This window comes from Saccostrea cucullata, unplaced genomic scaffold (genome assembly GCF_032062105.1).
Source record: "Saccostrea cucullata isolate Sc308-1 unplaced genomic scaffold, CSIRO_AGI_Scuc_v1 ctg221, whole genome shotgun sequence".
In the NCBI taxonomy this organism is placed as follows: Eukaryota; Metazoa; Mollusca; class Bivalvia; order Ostreida; family Ostreidae; genus Saccostrea; species Saccostrea cuccullata.
The window spans coordinates 399667-410815 of record NW_026931943.1 but is presented as its reverse complement, the minus strand read 5'-3'; the positions used below and the strand labels follow the sequence as shown (position 1 = coordinate 410815).

Here is an 11149-nt window from a genome sequence, read left to right as displayed (position 1 = left end):
ATAAATATTATCATATTTTATGAGAAGAATCAGCCAATCAAAAGTTCCGATATTTCTCATGACATCACTTCGTCGGGCTCAGTAATCTGTGACTTCCACTGAGAAAGGAATAATAAGCGGACAATTCTCGTTTTGTTTCCAGGATGGGGCAGCTCACGCTTCCATCGGTGCTAGCCTGCGTTTGTGTGTTTGTCCAGGTCAGTGTTGGCTATATAGAGGTGAATATTATCGAGTTTTAACGAATTCCTACCAAGTTTTTTTCTTTGCATTGAATGGGTCTAAGACCCAGGAATGTGTCGTCCATGTTGAATATATTTATAGACTGTCATCACCATGTAATGTCACCAATCAGTCTTTAATGTTAGATATAGTAGACTGTTATCACCAACGTAACAAAGAACAAAACAAAGATCAATGTGATGAGATTTGAGTTTGAATACATAACTACATTCATCTTTGTTAAATCAAAGGTACCAGTAGTCTCTTTATGGTGAAAAGGGGGTGGGGGGGGGGGGGGTAAGAGGTATTGTGGATGTGTAGAAGATTCTATTCTCAGCAGTTAACCAGAACTGTTCAGATAGAAAATTATACAATTCTTTATCAGAAAAAATCGAATGTTGGGACAGATATTGATTATGTACAAGAATAAAGGGAATGTAATTTCTTAAGATGAAACTATTTGAAGCTGTTGTCTAAAATCATCAAAAGTGTAAAGGTTTGGCCACAATTTAACATGCATGGACATTGGCCTAGACAACTCAGTTGTTGCTGCAGAAGGGAGGAATGTAGTTGTTTGAACTACAGTTGTTGAACAGGATAGCTCTGTGGTGTGTAAGTCCAGTGATGTGTAACAGGAGGGGAGAAAATGTATAGCTGGACCGTGAAGCGAACCTGGGACCCCAGTATCTTCAGTCAGGTGCTCTACCAAATTTAATCTTTACACCAAATGCTCTAATACATAAATTAATCAACCATATGTTAAGTAAAACAAGGATAACAAACAATATAATCCTTTGATATTTTATTATTTCCTATTTTTGTTTGTCAATGAAATAAATCTATAATTGCTGTATTAAAAAGTTTATATATTAAATTTGGTGTAATTTTCTTCATGTAACCGGTGGCGAAGGACCGGTAAAAAAATTCGAAGTTTGCTTGAATTTTAGTTGTTAACATTATAACCTGTGAATTTTAAGTTTATTTGTGAGATAGTCTAAAGGATTGGATCTGTGTGTATGATAGAATAAACTCAAGGGCTTTTACGGAAACCGGTAGGCATATCCAATTTTGTGTTTTCTGTCTGTATCGAGGAGGGGGTCAATGGCGTTGCACACCTTGTGTATTTATATATAAAATGTTAATATATGGCTTTATTTAGTGACTACAAAAAATGTCAGGTGCCTGTGAACTATTTAAGCCGTTGTATAAAATTCATCAAAAGTGTAAAGGTTTGGCCACAATTTAACATGCATGGACATTGGCCTAGACAACTCAGTAGTTGCTGCAGAAGGGAGGAATGTAGTTGTTTGAACTATAGTTGTTGAACAGGATAGCTCTGTGGTGTGTAAGTCCAGTGATGTGTAACAGGAGGGAGAAAATGTATAGCTGGAATTAAAACATTTTTTTTGTTTCTTGAATCAGGTGCTCTACCAACTGAGCTATCCAAGCCGATATTCACGGCCCAAACCATTACAGATGCAGGGTCCAAGACCGTTCAGTCTTAGATTTTGTCCTTTCCAGTTACAATCTGTTAGTGTTAGTGATAGGAATCATGTGTAAGAGGACTGAGAGGAGAAAAATGCAGCGCACCATGGCCAGGATTCAAACCGGGCCTCCTGAATCTCTGATCCGATGCACTACCAACTGAGCTATCTGGCAACAGGCCATCAAACTCGTCTGACTGCCACACTTGTAAAGACATATGAATGTTTAAAAAAGAAAGCCATTTTCTTTGGAAATTAGAATGTGTTGAATCTTTTAATGAAAAAGAGACCTGATTAATTTTTGAATAACCTCCAGTTTGAATTAACAATGGACAAGTGACAGAAAAGTTTAAATGAATAGAGATTTACAGGCATCAAAAAAGTTTTTTAAAATACCACTGTCATCAAGAATTTCAAAACTGATTTTTGAGTTGGCTTGCGTAGCAAGCTTACTCCCTGTTGGCATAGCCATTTCAGAGCTGTAAAATTTTTCACACATTCATCAAGGTGATCCATACGCCAAATATGATAGTTCTAGCAAAAAATGCTCTTGTTTGAGTGATTGTATAAAATTAGGAGGTAAACACTGCATAAGATATCAGACTGTTACATTATTTATGTCTTCATGCTTTTAAAGAGATTTTTGTTTAAATATCTGTAAGATGTATAATTACTGCGTATGAAAATATGTTCAAGCATTATAGGCGGATCTAATCTTCTCATCTGAAGTTTGTTTATAATTGACCTAGAATACCCCCTAACACAAACACCTGCTGCTCTCATTAATTGCAGCTAGTGTGCTTGAAAAATCTATTTTTAGAATCCAGATTTGCTGTGGGAATCTTTAAACTAATTACCCAATAACACTGACCACTGCAGCTAGTGTGCTTAAATAATACATTATGGAATCCAAGGTTTGCAGTGCTGCTTATTACAATAATATGTACGGAAGCCCATTAGTGCCAACCTGTACACACAAAGGAAAAGCAATATAGTAATACTGTAGATCACTAAATTTTCGCGACACCTTATTTTCGCGAGATAGTCATTGACTCTTGATTAGCGAGACAAAATTTTCACGAATTGTAGTTCTTGCTCTATATAATCTTAAGAAACGCTATTATATGCGAGAATTTAAATTTTCGCGAGCACACTGTCTCGCGTAATTACGCGAAAATAAAGTTCTCGCGAATAAAAAGTGATTTACAGTACACTTTATTTTTGAACCGAAAATGGAGACATATAATATTCAATCTCTTAAGATGCAAAATAAACTGAATATAAGGTATGGTGTCCAGATGTATGAAAAAAGCTCAATTAACTGGAGCGAGTCAACTCGCAGGCCCTTCAGGCCTTTGATTTAAGCTTATAAAATTGAACTAATCAATTTAACTGCTTATTTCATGGGAAATTATTATTTCCACAATAACTCAAATTCTTATGCAATAAAAAGAACATTCTTAAAACCTTGAGTTCTTAATTAATCTGAATAAAATTGAGGAAAACAAACAATGTAAATAACCTATTTAGTCCTAACAAAGGTATATTGCTTTAGTCATTGCACTATTTTCCTTACTTTTGTTAACATTTTTTTTTTTGTAAAACACTGTGTGAGAACCATTACTTATTGTGCTTGTAACTGTAGGACAGAAAAGTGTACATTAATATGGTAGACAAATGAGTTTGCCTGGTCAGCCCTCAGTGTAATGGTTGATCATAACAGTGATTTACTTCTTGGAAAGCCCCATAAACAGCTGTTATCACTCTATTATCCTGTAAATGATTAGTTAATGGGAGATAAAGGGTAACTATTAAAAACTTGACTTAGTGATGAAGAATGTGTAGTGTTACTTGATTTGACATGGTTGACACACCTGTTTTCATGAAAAAGAAAAAGAAAAAACAGTTCACTTGTGCTTCACATATACCACCACTTACCGGTGCTGGACAACTCACCGACAGACAGGTGACCGACAAAAGTGAAAGTCACCGACGCGTACAAATTCACCGAATGGACAATTCACCGACAATGGTTTTTACCTGTATGTTGATGTGTGTTAAGTGTTCAGATAATTAAAGTTATATAAAAAGCAATGTTTTCTGTGTTATTTTTTGAGTTGGCTCGCGTAGCGAGCTACTCCCTGTTGACATAGCCGTTTCAGAGCTGTAAAATTTTTCACGCATTCATCAAGGTGATCCATACGCCAAATATAATAGTTCTAGCAAAAAATGCTTTGGTTTGAGTGATTGTATAAACTTAAGAGGTAAAAACTGTATAAAATTTCATACTGTAACAGTATTTGTGCCTTCATGCTTTTAAAGAAATTTTTGACTAAATACCTGTACAATGTACAATTACTGATGTACAATTACTGCGTATGAATATATATATGTTCAAGTATGTTAGGCGGATCTAATCTTCTCATCTGAAGTTTATTTATAATTGACCTAGAATACCCCCTAACACAAACACCTGCTGATCTCATTAGCTGCAGCTAGTTGTTGTTGAAAATCTATTTTTAGAATCCAGATTTGCTGTGGGAATCTTTAACCTAATTATTCCATAACACTGACCACTTCAGCTAATGTGCTGAAATTCATTATAGAATCCAGTCAAAATAATACGGAAGCCCATTAGTGCCAACGTGTATATGTAAAGGAAAAGCAATATACACTTTTTTTATGAACCGAACATGGATCAGACATATAATATTCAATCTCTTAAGATGCAAAATAAACTGAATATATTAAGGTATAGTGCCCAGATGTTTGAAAAAGTGCAATTGACTCGAGCAAGTCAACTCGCAGGCCCTTCAGGCCTTTGATTATTCACCATGGCAAAAAACGGGAAAATTTCCCCCTCAGACTTAGAGTATCTATGAGAGAATTCTAAATCAAGACCCACGAACTAATAATTTCTTCGAAGGTTGGCACAGACGATTCGCCAGTATTGTTGGCGTAGCACATCCCGATATATTCAAATTCATTGCGTCTCTTAAATCGGAACAAAAGCGGACTGAAATGGTGAAAAGGTCGGTTATTATGGGTGAAGTTTGCGATTTGATGAAAAAAAAAGATGCAAAAAGGAATGCTAGAATTTTGACTGTAGTAAAGGATTGTGTTGAAAGGACAAAGGATTCCTTTATTCCGTACTTAGAGGGGTTGGCACACAACTTCAATTATCAAATTTAATATGTAAAAAAAATGAATAAAGAAACGTACATTCACATACTTGATTTTTTCTTAATTTTATAAATGATGTCGGTGAGTGTCGGTGTATTATATTCTGTCCATGACTTGTCTGTCGGTGACCTGTCTTTCGGTGACTTGTCTTATCGGCGAGTTTTATAGTGTCGGTGAAAAAAGTGTCGGCGAGTTGTCGTTCGGTGAGTTGTCTTTCGGTCACCTGTCATAGACCCACCACTTACAGTATCAAAAAAACTGTTATTTCTAGACATGTGATCAATAAAAAATAATTGTTTTGGTTTGGATTGTATAAATTAATTTGAAAGTAAAATTGCTAATAAGAAATTAAGTTCATTTTATCTTCTTTTTTTTTTATCATCATGATCATATGCCGGTAAATGAATCTTGAAATTATCGACTGCAATAGGTGTCCCCTGTTATGTTAAAGAATGGCGAATGATGCATGTATTGTAAAACAGAGTCTCTTGTACTTTCCATGTATCAATTATCTGGGATTTCAAAACAATTAATAACAAAGTACTTTGACAGGAATTGATCATCTATTTTGTTTGACTACCCTTTATGCATAAAGGATATGACTTCATACCCTATGACATCAATGCTTGAATAAGTGAATTTACTTTGGAATCTGCACATTTCCCTGAAAATTTTGAGACTCCAATGTTCCTAGTATTTGCGTTTTGAGATCAAATAGGGTGGTCATTTCTAGAATTATGATTGATAATTAACAGGTGCGGATCCAGGATTTGGAGTTAGGGGGGGCGCCAAAATTAGGCAAGGGGTCTGGGGGCCGCCTTGAGGCCCCCAGTGGGTCCAGGGCAAAGCCTTGGTGGGGGTCCAGGGGGCGAAGCTCCTGGATTCTAGAGATTTTGAAGGGTTAAAATGAGGTCTACCAAAGCCCTGGTGGGGGCCCAGGGGGCGAAGCCCCCGGAAGCTCCTGGATTCTAGAGATTTTGAAGGGTGAAAATGAGGTCTACCAAGTAGACATATTTGATTTACACTAACTTTGACAATTTTAGGGGGGCGCGCGCCGGGTGCGCCCCCCCTTAAATCCGCCACTGATTAACATATTTTTATGGTTACTTGTATGTTTAATTGGAAGAATTTCTGTAACTTTATGGGAAAGTTTATCTTTTTTATAAAGGGGAAAGGTATATTACATTTACTGTTCATTGAAATAGCTTTGATAATTCCCTTTTTTTTCAAAGTAGGGAGTACTTTGTGGAAGCAATTTTAATACTTAAAAACATTAAATTTTGGGCATTACATGTACAATTATGATTTCAGTTGGGTAAAATGAGATGGAGATTTTCAAGGCTTTATATTTTCAAGGCCTTATATATCTAAAACAAAATGCAATCTTGTTGAATGAATACATTTTAAAATTCATTCTTTGCTGTTCATACTCGTATAGAATTTACACTGCACTGTTGACAAGTCTATTTCAGAGAGTTTTTTCATGGTAACCAATTGGTAAAATAACCTGTAAGGGAAGTCTATGAAGGACATTGATGTGGAATGAAGCAGTTTATTGTGAGGAATGCGGGTCTCATAAGATTTATATATCCACTATGTCACATTATAAAGAGGTTTTCATACCCTAGTTATTCTGGTGAATAGACCAAAGGTATCTTGTCCTCACCATCAGGAGTGCTCTTTGTGTTTGTGTACAATGAAAGTACTTTCACATACTGGTTAAACTTTATTTTTTTTGGAAGGGGTAGTTACATGTTAACAATCAACTTTTACATATTAATTCTTTATATTGAATGTGATTGTGACAGGTGACCAAGACAGGCTGTTTGCTTGAATATTTTATTTTGTATGTATAGATATGTTGATTTATTGGTTATCTTTATATAGATCTCTTAATCTAAAAATTTAAAATTTTTTTATTTCTTCAGTCCCTGGCAGCAAACACAGACTTCCAGCATCATGATTATAAGTTTGTACCAATGGTCGCCTTTATGTGTAACAAACCCACCATGCACACCTCTCCTATGGGCTGGCAGGCTGACGCCAAGCAAGACTGTCTTCATGATCCAAAGGAGATTCTTCAATACTGTCAAAAGGTAAATACATGTATGGCAAAAAATACTATATTAACTGTCCAGTTACTGTCCAGCTCCTCTTACCCTAATTCTCTCTGAGTCTGAACCATGTTCTTAGATCCTTCAGTTCCTCAACTAAGTTCAAAACAATTTGTATTTGTGTTTATGAATTTGAGAAGTCAATAACAGGCTTGTTTATAATGAATGCAATGCATGTATTTTGAAGTTAGGTTTTATAAAATGGAAGGGATGGATTTAACATACAACATTTTTGTAACTAGGAGCATTATGCATACCTTATGAAGGTGCATTCCCAGGTGCGCAGATTTAATCAGTCTTGTGGTATTTGCTGGGCACCAAATGAAGTAGGGGGAACAAACAGAGGAGTAAGAGGGAATGTGACTAATGTATTCTATTTTGTCACTCTTGTGTGATTAGATTTGCGTAATTTATTTACATTATTATGTTAATTGATAGTTTTTCTGTCAGAATTTAAGTGAAAACTTCAAAATAAATATTAAATAATTATAGTGGTTTTATCTGCATGCTTGTTTAGCTATTGCGAATTTTCTATTTGTCTAGACACATAAAATTGATTAATAGTCAATTAATTGATTGGCCAGTTCAAACTGGATTCAAACCAATGAACAAGTAATGTTCTGAGGTGCTTGTAACTTGTGTTCCTCTGGCATTTACAATCAGATTTTGGTTCATGGAGTCCGTGAACACAGAGATACAAGTTTATGTAGCAGTAATTAGTACATGCTCCATATTACTCTAAGGAGACCAGAAGTGATCAGATACTTCTTCAGTACCATAAAAGACATTAGATACCTATTACATTATGCCTGATCTGACATTTGGGGACCAGTCTTAGCTGACTAGCACTGCCTCCACATGATCACTGATCGTATTGATTTTGCTATCCCGAGTGCAATGGGACTACGGTATATACTGCTGCTCAGGTGTACATGAATAAAGTATATTTTATGAATAGGAATAACCCGGTATCATATAACAAGCCATGCCCTTCAATTTATCTGTACCTCATTATGTGTGTGTTTTAGAGCATAAATTGAATTTATTACGGCATTGCAGGGGGGGGGGGGTATATCAGTGTACTTCTGTCTTGTCTAGTCTGAGATGACTTTCACTCTATCAGTGTATCAGATGATTTCAATATCTCAATATCACTATTTTTATAAAAACCAATTTCGCCAGTCATTCTTGGTTCTTTAATATTCAGTCCTTTGACACAGAAACCCTTTATAAAAAGCGGAGATTACCAAGAGCCTAATGTCATACATTTAATAAAAATTTGCTCATGGTGGATTTAACAGATAAGAAACACAAATGTGATGGGAAAAAGTTCATCTTAATTTTTTAGGAAACTTTTCAATGTCTTATCCCCAGTAATGCTGGATAAAAGGTGTCCTGTAATTGGCTGATCAAATTACAAAGAAAATTTTATACAGGTAAAGAAGACTTCACAAAGGATTGATGTTAACATGTTTAATTTGTAAGGAATTAAATATGGCTGTTGTCAGATTGTAAGGATTAATGAATACTGATTAATCTGAAGAAAAAAAAAAACAAACACCTACACCTGGACATTTCTCAGGTATGCATCACACATAATGGAGTGAGTTAAAAGGCAGTTTAAATTGACCGAGATTTAAAAAAAAAAGAGAGAGAGTTGGGTTGCAAATTGAATGACAAGAATTCATTAATGAAATGAATTAACATGTAAATCATAGTACATTACAGAAAGTATGGCTAACAGAAAGTGTGATTAAAAACATTTGGAAAATGCATATAACTGACCAACTTGCTTATGGCTATTTTTTAAAAAACAAATCTTCCATTCAACAAAATACAATTATGGACTTTTTAGTAGGGAGACATTACAAAGCATCAATAAGGTTGTCATCCAAACTCAGACCTGATAATCTGTTTTATATGATTGAATACTTCCCCTCTCTCTCAAATAGCCAAGCTCCAAATATCAGAGAAAAAAATATACACTGTACCTAGTACTACATTGTATTAAACCTGCACATGGCCTTCCAGGAGAATATGATGATTTATTACATTTTTACCTGTGAAATACTGTAATTTAATCATTGAATAAAAATGATATCCTTTCACAGTGTGACAAATATCAGAAGTGCAGCAAAACTCTCAATTTTCCTTCCCATAAAGGATATATAGTGTTGTGAAAAATCTTCCTTGACCTGATATAAGATAAATAGAAATAAATCAACTATTCTGACAGAGAAGAAAACTTCCAAAATTACCAAAAATATGTTGCTAAATCAAGTTTACAATGTTTTTACCTCACTTAGCTATGACGTCTCAGCTGCTCAACTATGACGTCATGTAGCCTATCACTGTATTACAAAAAGACAGAGGCAAAGGAAAAATCAAAAATTTTGAAAACTGTAATAAACAAAAAAATTCAATGTTTTGTAGTTGAATATGGAATTTATTTCACTCATGAGACAGGATTTTTTGATATCTTCACGAGTGCAAAGCACGAGTGAACATGGTGAAAGATAAAAAAAACCTGTCCCACTTGTGAAATAAATTCCATATTTAACCACAAAACATTGAATATCCTCTATTTATATTTCTTCTTATTAAACTAAAAATAGATTAGAAAATTTCAAATTGATACAGATATTTTTTGATTCTTCAACTTTACTTTGAAGGTGCTAAGAATCTTTGTTTGGGGGGGGGGGGGGGGGGGGTTAGGGGGGTTTCAAGGGGCATGCCCTGCTTTCCACCCTTTTTTGAGAACTTAAATCAAAATGTTCAAGCCCTCTCTCCCATTTATGGTCCAAAACATCTCACCAAATAATTATTTGGAAAAGTGTGCCTTTTGGGGGTGGGAAAGGATAGTCAAAGATAACTTTTTTTCAGGTAAAATCTGTAAAATGTATTCAAATAACTGTACAATTTTTTATGCAAATTTTGATCATTTGTCTTATTGTCTTTACAGCTGTACCCAAATATGACCATTACAAACATTGTTGAGGACCATAAAGTGAACATCAAAAACTGGCCAGATTTACATGGTCGCCAGCAAAACCACAAAGTACAGCCATACAGATGTGTCGGTATGTATTACTGTATACTTATTTTTATCATAAAAAAATAACTTTGATTGATATTAAGTTGCAATCAGTGTAGACAGTAGCTCTGCAAGCTAAAATTAAGACATAATATGGATACTTGAAATTTTTGGTCTTATCAATTAATGTATAGAACTTATATGACATGGAAAGAGAAAGTTTAGTCCCAGCCCACACCAAACTCAGTGTGCGCCAAAAGGACTAGCCCGATGCCCGAACACTAGTAAAAATTCAATCGGGCTAGTAGAATGTAGGTCAGCACTAGCCCAATCGGTCTAGTGAAAAGTTGCATGCATTTTACATTTATTTGTTGATAAATCTTTAAAAGTAATAAAATAAGTATAAGAATTCTGATTGTTTCCTTTCGTTTTACATGTGCGTGGGTTTCTTTTGTTTAAGCATGTCGAGAACTTTCCGCAATCGGTTTTTAAAATACACATCAGCATTTACTTCCGGTTATGGCTGGGTTATGTCTATAAATATGAATTTCGACTGGTTTAAGCGAGACAACAAATTCATATTGTAAAGTATGTGGGCTAGCAAAATCTGATTCGGGCTAGTAATTGTTCTTCATTACTGGCCATATTGGGCTAGTGCTGAAAAAAGTTTTTCGCGCACACTGCAAACTTTTACATAGTAGAGAAATGAATTATTTGCTTGCTTGTAAACCTGAAATTAATAAGATTGAAATATCAAGGTTGGCTTTAGAATTTTAATTGTTATGTATTGAACATTATCACAGATGTTGTGTAAATCCATTCAGTGACCACTATTTCATATAGCACAGTGAGTAAGTATTGTAATTTTCTTTTGACATTGATAGTGGGTCCATTTGAGAGTGATGCTCTCTTAGTCCCTCAACATTGCCACTTCTATCATGAACACAATCAGTGTGACACATACAAGAAGTGGGGTGACTGGGCCACGTCAGACTGCAAGGGTAAGGGGATGAGGATCGATAGCTTCTCCATGCTGCTGGACTGTGACATCGACAGGTTCGCCGGGGTGGAGTATGTCTGCTGTCCCAAGGAGAAAAGTAAGTCATCAATCACCA

The 11149-nt window shown here is 35.2% G+C and overlaps 1 protein-coding gene across 1 annotated transcript in view; it reads left to right on the top strand.

Annotated features, from left to right (window-relative positions):
* Positions 1-39: 39 nt before the first annotated feature.
* LOC134234067 (amyloid-beta precursor-like protein) overlaps positions 40-11149 on the top strand; it is a 31590-nt gene continuing 20480 nt past the window's right edge. The window contains exons 1-4 of the mRNA XM_062716132.1: positions 40-197; positions 6815-6982; positions 9963-10080; positions 10919-11131. Coding sequence (XP_062572116.1) covers positions 144-197; positions 6815-6982; positions 9963-10080; positions 10919-11131 — 553 coding nt within the window. The 5' untranslated portion in view covers positions 40-143. The remainder of the gene's footprint in view (positions 198-6814; positions 6983-9962; positions 10081-10918; positions 11132-11149) is intronic.